The sequence below is a fragment of the Asterias amurensis genome, chromosome 14, assembly GCF_032118995.1.
Source record: "Asterias amurensis chromosome 14, ASM3211899v1".
In the NCBI taxonomy this organism is placed as follows: domain Eukaryota; kingdom Metazoa; phylum Echinodermata; class Asteroidea; order Forcipulatida; family Asteriidae; genus Asterias; species Asterias amurensis.
This window is the reverse complement of record NC_092661.1, coordinates 3978809-3994396: the sequence shown is the minus strand read 5'-3', so window position 1 is coordinate 3994396 and position 15588 is coordinate 3978809. Positions and strand designations below refer to the sequence as shown.

Genomic DNA, 15588 nt, shown 5'->3' with positions numbered 1-15588 from the left:
ACGCTTTTCCAGCCGTTGCAACTGTCAATTAATCTTCGTAACATTGTTGCGCAATGTTCTATAGGTAGACTGGTTCTTTGTCTATATCAACGTTTTACTACGACCCAGTCTACATATCCATGTGAATTGACATAAATAAGCATCAGGCAAATCCTTCGACAAGGAAACTACCCCCAAATATGAGTCCAATCAAGAGATATCCACCTTCCCCTTGGGAAAAAAATTATTAACTAATACGACAGACATCTCAAGCAAGAGGAACATCAAACTACACAAGACGGACATTTTCGCACTATTGCTTAAAATGTTGAGTTGCCGATAGCAACATTGTCTACTCCCCACTCAATGAACCGTAGTTGATGAACAGTGTCGACTTATTTTATATAAACACCGCATTAGTTGTCATGGTAGACTTGCTACGTTGCTCTTATTTGTATAATTGTGTTGTTTATAATTTATTTATTACTCTTGACAAGGGATTTTCTTAAATGCTAAGCCTCCTAGCTTTGCGTAAAGTCTAATTTCGCTATAATGGGCAGCGCGCCGTATCGCCCGCTAGCATTGCGCAGGTCTATTCTTGGTTCGATTTCCAGCAAACAGTCATCAACCGAACTTAAATCAAGAAGAAAAGCGCGCCATCGGTAGAATTATCACGTGAAGTACGTAACATTACATTGCATTACATTACTACGCTACATTGCGTCACATTACTATACGTTACGTTACATTTCGTTTCGTTACGTTACGTTACGTAACGTTACGTAACGTTACGTTACGTTAGGGTTAGGTTACGTAACGTTACGTTTACGAGCATGACATAGTGACGTCTTGGACCAAGAAGCAGGCATGCAAGGGCGCCTTTGGCTGCCAGCAACATCGACCCATTATGACCACAAAGCACAGCCAGAGAATGCGCCACAACAACTTGTAAACCACTACATGGTGCTATAAAACGTAGCTTCAAAACGTAATACCTTCCAGGATAATAATAAAGTAATATTGGCTTCTTATATAGCGCGCATGTCCGTCACGCAGTGACGCCCCTGGCGCTGTACGGCTGTTCCGCTCCCATAGTCCGTGTGTAAAAAAGTATTATAATATCAGGTGAGGTTTCAAGATATGAATAAGGGAATCAATGTGTGGTGAAGAGGTTGTCAACTAGTGGTTTAATCCCAACGAGGCCTGGTTCTTGATAATTTTACCGAGACGAAGTCGAGGTAAATTACAGGCCTCGGCGGGTTTAAACCACTAGTTGAAAACCGATTCAACATACTTTGATTCCAAAACATAAATACATTTTCGGTCAAAAACATCATCACTTTTTGGTCAAAAAGTAAAATAAATGCAAAAATTATAATTGTAAATAAATGATTTCTTTCAACACAACACCCCTCCAGTTATGAAATGGTAAAGCCCTCCGCCGCCCTCGGGTAAACAACTCCTTACAAGGGAATGCTGTGCGCGTTGCGCGTATCGCGTGATGTGGCACAACTGTTTCAGCCGTTGCTCTCGAACAATAGGAATGAAGAAACCGTCTTATAAGAACAGGTGCAAGGTTGCGTGTCACGCCCATGGATCAACCGGTAATAAACAAAGGTTTATTACACATCCACGTGACGCGCTCTCCACCAATAGGAATAGCGAAACTGTCTGAGGTATTTATGAATACCGAATAAAACACCTTTGTATACCAACAGGGAAAAGTGTTTAAGAAAAACAATAGTTTAAGCTTGAGAACAGGTTAGTAAAATACTTAAAGGGACTGGACACTACTGGTAATTAAGAATGAATCTTAGCATGAATCTTACTCGGTAACAAGCAATGGACAGCTGTTGATAACACACTGTGAGAAACTCTCTCTGAAGTGAGGTAGTTTTTTACAAAGAGGTAATTTCCCACTAGATTACTTTAGGCCTGAAGCCTTTTTTCATGAACCTGAAAGCACACAAAATGCAACAAGGGTGTTTTTTTTTTATTTCATTGTTCTCTTGCAACTTCATTGACTTTTAGCCCAAATTTTCTTAGATTCGTTATTTTATGCATATTATGTTTGGATACACCATGTGAGAAAACTGGTCTTTGACAATTATAACCAAACGTGTCCTGTGCCTGGCTTAATTAGTCATTGGATTGGAGGATTGATTTATTTGTACTGTATCAACCTTGAAACTAAAAGGATTTTGTGTTATAACAATTTGGGCCCTAATGATTGAACAGGGCTTTCTTAGGAAAATGGCGACAAGAGATCGAACACAACTGGGTACGAGATCGACAAACACTGGATCTTTACAGTGTTCAGCCTCGTCCAGGAATTCGTTTGTGGTTTTATAACACTTGCAACTCGTCCTGCTTAAGACGACACAGTGGTTTAAAACCCAGACATCAGGTCCGTTTTTTTTTTCTGAGATAACTACATATCTTTGGTGACTTGAACAAGAAGAAATAATTTGTTGAAGAATTTTTTTTTTTTTTAATGTATTACCTTGGTTTTTTAAGGAATTGTAGTTCGTATATTGTGACATACGTTTATATTCAGCAAAAATCACAAACCCTTATGTTACAAAAAATACCTGGGTAGGCATATAAAAATTGTTTGAGAAAACAAATATTGTTTTTCAATTATCTGTATAAGTGACCTTTCGCACTGTAGAAAATTAAATACGGACCGAAGTTTTGATGATACGGCAAAAATGCTTTGAAATCTTCGACTAAAAATGTCAAAAAATGCTACTTATAAAAAAAATACCGCCACACATCTTTAAAATAAGCCATTAAGGGCCTGGACGAAATGCTAAAATATGTAATAGATTAGTAAAGTAACCATTCGTTATCTACCTAAAGATGACATTGAGACATGCTTAGGATATTATAAAGGTATTTTGACCGATTATTATACAGAAACTTGTCGATGTCGGGGTCACATAGGGTTTTAAACCACTGTGGACGAGTTTTGCAAAATCGATCCTAGGAGCGGTCTAACGTATAGGATCGATCTTAAATCCGTGAATTGATCCTAGGTTATAGGAGAAAATTAGGAAATCGACCCAGACTTTCGTATACGATACTACATTTTGCCGTTGAAAAAATTCCTGCGCAAAAACATTATGCAAAAAGAATACCAACCACATTTAAAGGCAAACTATACATTTGTTTTACTACCTTCCGTTTTCCTACATCAATGTCGATATGAACAGTAGAAATTACTTTTGAAAATTCCATTCAAAATGGTCTTGTTTTTGAGATATTAAAGAAAATTAATCCGGAGTGAATAATGCCCACGCTGTAAGAATAACCCCTAAACAGGAATACACAATATGAGAAACGTTATAACAGTAACGCTTATCGGGTTCAAGCTTTTAATAACTTCGTTACTTCGACGTAAAACTTTCTCACAACTATCGAAAGCTGCATCTAACCGAAGGTTTTTTTTATTTGCCATTAATTTTTAGTAAAGGATATTGGCTATTTTTTTGATCAAAGAATGTTAATTACCCCTTATTCAGATAATGCTATTGCTATTCACAAAGAAATGTACGACCTGCTAAAAACCTTTAGCATAAGATGTGTACATATAGTACTTGGCTTTGAAACAAAGGTAAATAAGGAACACAATTGAGATCCCCCTATGAGAGAACAATACTTGATCCGACTGTAAGGCCGTATGAAAGGCTACAAGGCCGCATATTATATTAGTTATAATCAACTTGACATTAAAGTCACTGAACACTTTTGGTAAATAGGTAAAAACCAAAATTATTATTCTTTGTCCCCGATGCAAATTTAACATCTATTGACTTAAAACATGTTAGCATATAAACTGACTTGGTAACAAGCAACGGAGAGCCGTTGATAAAATACAACATTGTGAGAAACGGCTCCCTTTGAATCTGAAGTAACGTAACTCTTGAGACAGAAATAGGTTCTCACTAGCACTAAAAGAAGCCCCCTTTCAGGCATCTGAAAGCATACAAATTTGTGCAACAAGGGTGTTTTTTTTTTTTTTTTTTTTTTTTTTTTTTTTTTTTCTTTTCTTGCAACTTCGATTAACAGTTGAGACCAAATTTTCACAATTTTGTTTTATTGTATGCATGTTGGAATACACCAAGTGAGAATATTTTCCTTTGACACTTGCACGTGTACATGCCTTTAATTGCACATTTTTACCATAAAGCTCAATATTTAGATCGAATCAGTTCAAAATAGCTCAATATTTGTCCCCATGTTATGGCCACAGCAGCTTGCCTATAAACCGTTTTGTGATTGCCTGCTATCCAAACGTCACATAAAATGCCGGTTACATTATGTTCCATCTTCGAGGTTACAATAACGTTTAATTACTGATGAATAGGGTGGTGGAAACCACATCAACCAAGATTGTCTGACAGACATCCAAGGCACCGCCCAAAACAACAAAGATGGCTGCCATTGTTCATCTTTGTCATATGTTTTGGTGTGTGTGGGCTGTGTTTACCTTGGCAGTAAGACAAGTAGAAGATTTTGTACACTGGATATGACTTTGGATTTTTAATTTACCAACAGCCCATTAAAAAACCAACAGTCTTGGGTATTTACAAAGTTGGTACTTACCCCATTATAGATTGGAATAGTCCAGCTTGGGTATTTACCCCATTATAGATTGGAATAGTCCAGTTTTGGATATCAATGACGTTCAACACTTTGGGGATTGCAACTAGGCAAATAGTGAAACACACAACTTGTGCCTCATGTTTTTTGTAGTACGACACGGAGAAAATAAAATGGATCTAATGTAAATAATAATTAATGGCCTGACGTTTACCACTAGCAGAGTCCTACGGGATCTAAAAGATGGAAATTAATATTTTACTTGTGAAATAAGACCAAACAAAACCATATATTACTCGTTTTCTCGTTGAAGGAAAAATAAAAGCATAGTATTTATCCGGAAAATGTAAATTCAAAGTAGTTAAGAAAAGAGTTTAGACCGAGTTGATTGAAATATTAATTTTTATGCACCGTGCTGTATGGGGTAGACTACTACTCTGAAACACGGTCAAGACGAATAGTAATGATAATATAAATGAAATATAATAATAATACATATTTGGCTTAAGATAACCACACCATGTGTGTGTGTGTCTACTTGCCGGGTACTAGTATACAACTATTGACTGCTTCGAGTGCTATGGATGACTCCCAAGGTGATCCCCGGAGCGGTCTATTTCCCCGAGGCGAAGCCGAGGGAAAATAGAACCCTCCAGGATCACCGAGGGAGTCATAGTTTTAACCATTGCACGAGTAAAAGACGTCAATATTTGTTTTATACATCGTCGTCGTCGTCGTCGTCGTCGTCGTCGTCGTCGTCGTTATTATTATTATTATTATTATTATTATTATTATTATTATTATTATTATTATTATTAAGCACCCCAAACATTTCTAAATACTGTACTATTAAGTTACAGACCTGAATGCTACGATCATCGGACGACGCAAACACAGATTGCAAAAACTTTTACTGTGCTGCATGTAGTGTCATGTAATCCGAAATGGTTACAGACTATTAATTTATAATCGTCCTACACGCAACGGACGTCTGGGTACTGCACGCCGTGTGAAAATGGTCGGCGAACTAGCGCACAGCAAACCGATGCACTATCACACGGCCGTCGTCTAGTAAAACTAAGACATATTATGTGACGCGCTCTAAACAAAGGAAAAGGCAGAATATTGGTAAGGGGTGTCATAACAATTTTTTTTTTTGCAGGAACCGTCTTGCCATACTACCACATTTTTGGTATTCGAGAGACATAAGTCTCATTCTGAAGTAACTGTCCTGCTTTTTAACTACTACCTGGGTGGAAGGTTTACAATTGGCTGGGTCTACTACTACATGAGCGTATAGAGGATCGTTATCATTACCGCGGAATAAGTTCTTAATTGTTTTTAACGTTTCGAAAAGCTTGCTCTAGTCATCGCCAGGAGACTGTTAGCATGATTGTTATTAACTGCACTATTGGTCTCAACGTTTCGACTAGCTTTCTCTAGTTATCGCCAGGGGGCTGATATTAATCCTGATACATTATGACTTCATGTGAATTATACTTTTCCTTTTCCACAACAAATGTGGCGGTTGGTCGTTTTACTGCACTTAACTTATTTACAGCCAAGCAGCTCAAAACGCAGCGCGATGACAACATTCCACTCAACGGGCACGATGCGAATCTTGACCGCCAAGACGGGCTTGAAGAAGCGCCTCTCCACGATGCTATCTCGGTCGAAGTTACCATCAAATATCTAGAAGCAGGAAATTATAGCATGGGTTGTAAAGAGGGGTTCCTAACATCTGGAAAACAAATTTAAAACAGACAATAAGAACAGTATTTGCATGCGTACCTGAGTGTGACCAGTTTTGTCTTTCACTTCAAAGAGACATGCCGGTGAGGGCGGTTCGAACTGCACTTTGTACTTTGTCACCCACTGGGCGTTTTGACCAGTACGCCCCTGTGTGAGTACCCCAGTGACGTAGGTCGGGTTGCCTAAATCCACCTGTATCCACTGGTTGGTATCCTTAACTTTAGAATGCCATGCTCCTATAGTATCATCGTCAGGCGGTAGCTTGTTGACACGGCCACCAGCCGGTGTTGAAGTCCGGATTAGGTCATAGCTACTTGATGCGGAGAGGCTCTCATCGGGGATCGAACCATCTTCAAGACCGAGTTTGTCTGGAACGGGGATAGCGAGATAATATTTAGTAGTGGTTTCTTATACCTTTAGCGCACATATCCGTCACTCAGTGACGATAGGAGCTTCAGCTTTCAGTAAGTTCCTGTCAGGTATGTGTGACTAAGTTTGAATTACGAGACCTACTCCTTTTGCAGCACCAAATGGTTTACAAGGTGCTGTGGCGTTATATGCTGTCAATCAAACCAGGGGTCGATTTCACAAAGAGTTAGGACCAGTCCTAACTTAGGACTAGTCCTAAGAGTTATACAAATTGCATGGATAGTCCTAAGTTAGGACGAGTAACTAGTCCTAACTCGAGATAAGACTAGTCCTAACTCTTTGTGAAATCCATCCCAGGAACCCCTGGAAAATCACCCTTTCTAATTCTCTTAACGAAAGTGCACTGGGTTATTTTACAACACACGCGACCAACGGCTTTACGTCCCATCCGAAGGACGAAACTTCATGGTTAAGTGTCTTGCTTAAGGACACAAAAGTCACGAACGGGACTCGAACTCACACTCTGCTGATAATAAAAGCACTACAGCTTGAGTACGGTGCTCTTAACACAATACAAAAATCCATGGAAACACATCGTTTGTGCAAAAACGAACCAAAAGAAAAATCAAGAAAACCAAACTATAAATCACATCCAATTACGTTCTTTAACACGATAAGAAACACCTTAAATACTCACCAAAACCCCAACAGTCTTTTAAAGGCGTACAGTTTTCATCTAAACTGATCTGTAAAGCAAGGTAGATACAATTATTGTTATTGATAAATCACTTTACAACGAAAGGTACATGTTGGTAAACCACTCTTAAAATTAATGCCAACAAAACTGTCGGTTAGATGCCTACATCAGCCTTCGATATAGCTTTCATTGCATGGTGTTGTCGTAAACCTTTCTATATCGTACTTCCACAAAGCAAAGTTTCAAATCCTACTTAGTTTTCGATAGTGCAAACTATTTTGAGAAACCTTTTACTTCGAAGATAGATGTTTTTTATACCCCAAAAACTTTAATCTGACAACCGTTACTGCAGTAACGTTTCTCAAACCATCTACAGGTTTGTCAGTTTATGTATGGTGGGTTACATAAATTACTTTACTGCCAGCTCTTTAATTGTCCCTTCAAAAGTAATAGTAATAACTTTAGTTTCGTTTGATAAAGCAAAATTGCTCCAAATAATGTCAGTCATGAAACAAGTAGACAGAAAACAAATTGGAAAAAAAATACACATAATTTTGTTTCAAAAGTACCTGACAAGTCATTGGTTTTGCAGTTGCGTCGCAATACGAAAAATACGGCATTCCTTGAAGGTTGTCACAGACGTGCTCAGCACTGGCGTTGTTCATCTGACAGACTTGATTGATGTGATCATAGTTGAAAGAGAAACATCCATGATGGCTGAGACACCGAACTGAACATCTGACGGCAGAGATTCCCGAGATATTCATGAATGACTGGCCTAGTAGGGCGTGGTGCTCTATCGGCTGGTACCATACCCAGTGGTAAAGACCACTCACACTATAAGACGCTGAAACCTCAAGAAACATCTCAAGCAAGAGGAACATCAAACTACACAAGACGGACATTTTCGCACTATTGCTTAAAATGTTGAGTTGCCGATAGCAACATTGTCTACTCCCCACTCAACGAACCGTATAGTTGATGAACAGCGTCGACTTATTTTATATAAACACCGCATTAGTTGTCATGGTAGACTTGCTACGTTGCTCTTATTTGTAATTGTGTTGTTTATAATTTATTTATTACTCTTGACAAGATTATATTGTATTGTATTATATTGGATTAGATTATATTGGTTCTCGCCATAACGTTGCGTCTATCGCATTAAGGTAATAAAATTATGCTGATCGTTTAAAGGCACTGCGGCCGATTTCACGAAACGCTAGGATTAATCCTAACTCGAGTTAGGACGAGTAACCCATCCTAATTTAGGATGGGTTCAATGCGTCCTACGTATTTGGATACGGAACTGAACCCGTCCTAAGTCCTAAGATTAATCCTAAGTTAGGAAGAGTTTGGTGAAATCGACGGCTGGTTCTTGAAAATTTTACCGAGATTTAACATCTATTGACTCAAAACATATTAGCATATAAACTGACCTAATAACAAGCAACGGAGAGCCGTTGATAAAATACAACATTGTGAGAAACGGCTCCCTCTGAATCTGAAGTAACGTAACTCTTGAGACAGAAATAGGTTCTCACTAGCACTAAAAGAAGCCCCCTTTCAGGCATCTGAAAGCATACAAATTTGTGCAACAAGGGTGTTTTTTCTTTTTTTTTTCTTTTCTTGCAACTTCGATTAACAGTTGAGACCAAATTTTCACAATTTTGTTTTATTGTATGCATGTTGGAATACACCAAGTGAGAATATTTTCCTTTGACACTTGCACGTGTACAGTGCCTTTAATTGCAGATTTTTACCATTAAGTTCATATATTTAGATCGAAGCAGTTCAAAATAGCTCAATATTTTTCCTCATGTTATGGCCACAACAGTGCTTGCCTATAAACCGTTTTGTGATTGCGCGCTATCCAAACTTCACATAAAATGCCGGTTACATTACGTTCCATCTTCGAGGCTACAATAACGTTTAATTACTGATGAATAGGGTGGTGGAAACCACAGCAACCAAGATTGTCTGACAGACATCCAATGCACCGCCCAAAACAACAAAGATGGCTGCCATTGTTCATCTCTGTCATATGTTTTGATGTGTGTGGGCTGTGTTTACCTTGGCAGTGAGACAAGCAGAAGATTTTGTACACTGGATATGACTTTGGATTTTTATTTTACCAACAGCCCATTAAAAAACAACAGTCTTGTGTATTTATCCCATTCTAGATTGGAATAGTCAAGTTTTGGATATCAATGACGTTCAACACTTTGGGGATTGCAACTAGGCAAATAGTGAAACACACAACTTGTGCCTCATGTATTTTATAGTACGAAACGGGAAAATAAAATGGATCTAATGTAAATAATAATTCATGGCCTGACGTTTCCACATGCAGATTAAAATGTTAAAGTTTATAAATTACTTTAGATCGAGTTGGTTGAACAAAAGGTTTTGTTTGTTTAAAGACACTGGACACTATTGGTAGTTGTCAAAGACCAGTCTTCTCACTTGGGGTATCTCAACATATGCATAACATAACAAACCTGTGAACATTTGAGCTCAATTGGTCGTGTAAATTACGTTTCATGTTAATTAATAGCTTCCCCATTCTGCAACAAATGTGGCGGTTGGTCGTAATACTGCGCTTAACTTATTTACAGCCAAGCAGCTCAAAACGCAGACAGATGACTGCATACCACTCAACGGGCACGATGCGAATCTTGACCGCCAAGACGGGCTTGAAGAAGCGCCTCTCTACGATGCTATCTCGGTCGAAGTTACCGTCGAATATCTAGAAGCAGGGAATAATAGCATGGGTTGTAATGGGGGGTTCCTAACATCTGGAAAACAAATTTAAAACAGACAATAAGAATAGTAATTGCATGCGTACCTGAGTGTGACCAGTTTTGTCTCTCACTTCAAAGAGACATGCCGGTGAGGGCGGTTCGAACTGCACTTTGTACTTTGTCACCCACTGGGCGTTTCCACCAGTACGCCCCTGTGTGAGTACCCCAGTGACGTAGGTCGGGTTGCCTAAATCCACCTGTATCCACTGGTTGGTATCCTTAACTTTAGAATGCCATGCCCCTATAGTATCATCGTCAGGCGGTAGCTTGTTGAGACGGCCACCAGCCGGTGTTGAAGTCCGGATTAGGTCATAGCTACTTGATGCGGAGAGGCTCTCATCGGGGATCGAACCATCTTCAAGACCGAGTTTGTCTGGAACGGGGATAGCGAGATAATACCTTTAGCGCTCATATCCGTCACTCAGTGACGCTCGGAGCTTCAGCATTCAGTAAGTTCCTCCCAAGTATGTGTGACTAAGTTTGAATTACGAGACCTACTCCTTTTGCAGCACCGAATGGTTTACAAGGAGCTGTGGCGTAATATGCTGCCAATCAAACCAGGGGTCGATTTCACAAAGAGTTAGGACCAGTCCTAACTTAGGACTAGTCCTAGGAGTTATACAAATTGCATGGATAGTCCTAAGTTAGGACGAGTAACTGGTCCTAACTCGAGATAAGACTAGTCCTAACTGTGAAATCCATCCCAGGAACCCCTGGAAAATCACCCCTTCTCTTAACGAAAGTGCACTGGGTTATTTTACAACACACGAGACCAACGGCTTTACGTCCCATCCGAAGGACGAAACTTCATGGTTAAGTGTCTTGCTTAAGGACACAAACGTCACGAACGGGACTCGAACTCACACTCTGCTGATAAAAAAGCACCACAGCTTGAGTCCGGTGCTCTTAACACAATACACAAATCCATGGAAACACATCGTTTATGCAAGAACGAACCAAAAGAAAAATCAAGAAAACCAAACTATAAATCACATCCAATTACGTTCTTTAACACGATAAGAAACACCTTAAATACTCACCAAAACCCCAACAGTCTTTTAAAGGCGTACAGTTTCCATCTAAACTGATCTGTAAAGCAAGGTAGATACAATTATTGTTATTGATAAATCACTTTACAACGAAAGGTACATGTTGGTAAACCACTCTTATTAATGCCAACAAAACTGTCGGTTAGATTGCATACATCAGCCTTCGATATAGCTTTCATTGCATGGTGTTGTCGTAAACCTTTCTATATCGTACTTCCACAAAGCAGAGTTTCAAATCCTACTTAGTTTTCGATAGTGCAAACTATTTTGAGAAACATTTCACTTCGAAGATAGATGTTTTTTATACCCCAAAACTTTAATTTGACAACCGTTACTGTAGTAACGTTTCTCAAATTGTGTATTCAACTTGGGATTGTCTTTCTGCGTGGACATAAACGCTCGGGACTATCGGCAATCATTTAGGGATTGTCGGCCATTTTATGGAATCAACATTTTTGACAAAATGGCCGACCGTGTTATTTCGCGACGTAAAAGGAAAACCGTGGAACATCGAGGCATGTTTGTGTGGATCATTATGTTCTACTTGTAAAACATCTATCTAACCAAACCATATATGCATTTCATAACAAACGGTCTCAAGTGCTTTTTCGAAGACCAACTCGCCCGATCCAAGGCAACGTGTCCCTTTAATGACCGTTGTTTGTCTATTTACACAAACAAATGTAACAAATTGGCAACAAATTTGTACGTCCAGAAACACAATTGCTAAATTAAGCTTTGTGTACAATCCATATCAACAATATTTGTCGTGTCAGTATTTTACAAACGGCTTGTTTCGTGACATCAACTCAAATATTATTTTGAGGAGAAAAAACTTAAACCATACCAGAACAAGAACCCGCTATAGTGTGCTTCACTTCACTCACAGACATAACAATTCTGTTGTCTGTTGCTTCACTTGTATTTCAGAATCAATATTGCATTTTTTGTTCCCGAGAAATGAAACAAATAAATTAAATAAAAAACTATACGGCCTTGACTAATAGGGAAGACATTTTCACGTGTTATTACTGTCCTAGTTCCAAGCACTCATAGCAATGATAACAAAACAGTAGATTGGTTTAAAGGATCTGGACATTACTGCACGTGTAAGTAACAGCTGGTCTAGCCTAATTTTATAATTATTTGTTTTGGGGATTTAATTGGGGAATTTAGGCCTATAAGTTTTGTGTTCTTGTAATGCTTTTCATTTTGCTGTTATAAGCGCTTTGAGGAATGCCAATTCATATTGCGCTATATAAATACTGTTTTATTATTATTATTGGTAATTACTCAAATTAACCATTGTTAGCATTAAAAACTTAATGTGTAACGAGGTATGGAGAGCTGTTGATGATGGTATAAAACATTGTGATAAACGGCTCCATCTGATCTAACGTATAGTTTTGGAGAAAGAAGTAAATTTCTCACTAAAATTGAATTCGAGACCTTAGTTGAAGTCTCGAATTCAAGATTTGAAATCACACATCTTTTGCGTTATTTTTTTCCATTATTTTCTCGCAACTTCGAAGACCAATTGAGTCCAAATTTTCACAGGTTTGTTTTTTATGCATATGTTGAGATACACCAAGTGAGAAGACTGGTATTTGACATTAACGAAAGGTATCCAGTACCTTTTCACACATAAATCGTTATGTTATAAATCTTAAAAACAAATAAATTTGAAGGATTCAATAACACATACCTGGCAAGTCATGGTGTCTGCATTAGCATCGTAATATGAAAACGATAACAAGTCTTGGAAATGAGAACAGTTTATCCCTTCAGGGTCGCCGTTCATCTGACAAACTCGGTTTATGCGATCGTAATTAAAGGAGAAACATCTACTGTTCCTTATACACTGAGCGGAACATCTGACGGCAGAGATGCCCGAGATATTCATGAAGGACTGGCCAAGAAGGGCATAGTGCTCTATCGGTTGATACAAGGCTCCTCTAAAACTATAAGATGCTGAAACCTCAAGAAACATCTCAAGCAAAAGGAGAATCGAACCGACGATGGCCATTTTCTACCACATAAGTAAATACCGCTAGCGCAACACTCTCGGGCCAAGGGTTTTTTCCTTCACATAGACTTGATTCAAGTCCCTTTCTCATGTGAGAGGTCCCTATAAGCATATCGCAACAACAAGCTTCACAGTGCGCGCTCGCCGTCAAAAAAAAAATGGTCCTGCGTATAGCCTTTTGTCAAGACCTTTGCGGCTTGAACAACTTCGCAGACCATACGCGCGAGTGCCGATTTGGTCTCGACTATACCGTTCCGGTCGCTAGGGATCGTGTCGTGGCTCGACGAAAATGTCCAAGCAATAAAGGCATTGACAAAAGGCTATCCCGTGTGCGGAACAGGTTGGGGAATGCAGAGCTGCGTCACAAAACAATAGTTTTCTGGCGATGGCACGGGATTGGGACTTGAGCCAAGTCTAGGTTGTACCTTGCCCTTATGAATAAAATATGACATCGATTTTGGTTTGTTTTATAGCCACGTCGTTCGAAATTCTGCCCCTCATCTTCCTGTGAGGGTAATTAGTCTCACAAAATTATCAATAATTATTATTATTAATTTATGTTGTGTTTTGTGTCTGTAGTTTTTTTAGCTTTTTTTTTTTTTAACTTATTGACATTTAAGACTCAGCGCGCTATTTCGTGCGTTGGGGTGGTATAATGGGGTATTAAACCGGTCTTTTAATTAACAAGGGCGAGCATTTTGCTAAAATACAACCAATAAGTGAGGTCTACAATAATGATCTTTTGTACTGGTTTTAAAGGCACATGGTCACTATTGGTAATAACTCAAAACAGTTGTTATAGCATAAAAACTGACTTGGTAACATGCAATTGAGAGCTGTTGTTGGTAGTATAAAACATTGTGAGAAACGGCTCCCTCTGAAGTAACGTAGTTTTCGAGAAAGATGTTATTTCTCACTAATGATATTTGAATTTGATTTCGAGACCTCAGAATTTGATTGTGAGGTCTCGAATTCACACATCTGAAAGCACACAACTTCGTGTGACAAATTAGGGTGTGTTTTCTTCCATCATTATCTCGCAACTTCGACGACCAATTGAGTTCAAACTTTCACAGGTTTTGTTATTTTGTGCATATGTTGAGCTACACCAAGTGTGAAGACTGGTCTATGATAATTGCAAAAGGTGTCCAGTGCCATTCTAATACCACAGCACACAATATACAATACACGACACAAAAACACAGTCACTTATTATTATGACTAAAATTTAAAGTGACAAAAAGTAAGCACATCACGAGGATGGGCTTCATGCGCAAATGAGGCTGGCAATAACCACGTTATGACCCAATCCAAAAGCAGCCTTACACATCACAATATTTCGGGAATAAAAATTGAGGATTTCAATACAATGTGGGTTCGAATCCCCAGCCGTGACACTGTGTCCTTGAGCAAGACACTTAACCATTGCTTCGTCCTTCGGATGGGACGTAAAGCCGTTGGTCCCATGTGTTGTGTAACGCATGTAAAAGAACCCAGTGCACTTATCGAAAAAAGTAGGGGTTCGCCCCGGTGTTCCTGGTTGTGGCTGCTTAATGCGCCGTAGCACCTTGTAAACCCTTATAAGGTGCTAAATAACTGGGTCTCAGAATTCATCACTACAATAACCTATCTTTCTGAAAGTTTGTATATACTCAGTGCCTTGAGTACCTTGTTTGGTAGATACGTGCGCTATATAAGACTTCGATATTATTATTACTATTATTATTAATACAAGACAATACTTACATACTGTTCTAGAAAACTATCTCTCCCTTTGGAATAGTATTTATAGCATGGCCAGAGCCATAGTCCTAACAAGATATAGAGAAATACTCTCGTGCACAAAACAGAAAAAAAGAGAGTGAATCTACAGGAGGTCACGACCCAAAAGTAAACTTTTTACAATGAACACTGAGGGCGCACTTGGGTTCCCTACAAATACTTTAACCCGTTCAAAGGAAAGATAAATCACCTGTAGGCATAGGCCCTTTTTGAACCCACGGATTCGGCTCCATATTCGGCTTAGGCTATACCTTGACCCCAAGGTTGCTCTGACAATAATTATTTTACGTGCTTTGCTTTACGTGCTCACAGGGCTTCAGATGAGTGAACGGAGCCTGAAGACGAAGCCGTGGTTTCGAAAAGGGCCATATACTTATTTCCCTAAGCCTGTTGACAAGTAGTCTTGGCCCAAGACGTCAGTGATTGATAATGGATGGTATACTGCGCTTGTTGTAAATTGTTTCAGCCAATAAAGTTGGTTAAATTGTGCCATAAGAGGGCGCTATAAATGTCCGGGCAATAATT

At 39.0% G+C, this 15588-nt stretch overlaps 2 protein-coding genes across 2 annotated transcripts; both read right to left on the bottom strand.

Annotated features, from left to right (window-relative positions):
• Positions 1-5838: 5838 nt before the first annotated feature.
• Positions 5839-8307, bottom strand: LOC139946721 (retinoschisin-like). Its single transcript, XM_071944376.1, has 4 exons — positions 7972-8307; positions 7403-7451; positions 6376-6704; positions 5839-6276 (listed from the first exon to the last, which is right to left on the bottom strand). Exons 1-4 carry the CDS (start codon positions 8305-8307, stop codon positions 6136-6138), a joined length of 855 nt encoding a protein of 284 aa, XP_071800477.1. The 3' UTR covers positions 5839-6135.
• Positions 8308-8676: 369 nt separating this feature from the next.
• On the bottom strand, positions 8677-13281 carry LOC139946720 (retinoschisin-like). Its single transcript, XM_071944374.1, has 4 exons — positions 12961-13281; positions 11247-11295; positions 10251-10579; positions 8677-10151 (listed from the first exon to the last, which is right to left on the bottom strand). Exons 1-4 carry the CDS (start codon positions 13279-13281, stop codon positions 10011-10013), a joined length of 840 nt encoding a protein of 279 aa, XP_071800475.1. The 3' UTR covers positions 8677-10010.
• Between the last annotated feature and the right edge of the window lie 2307 nt (positions 13282-15588).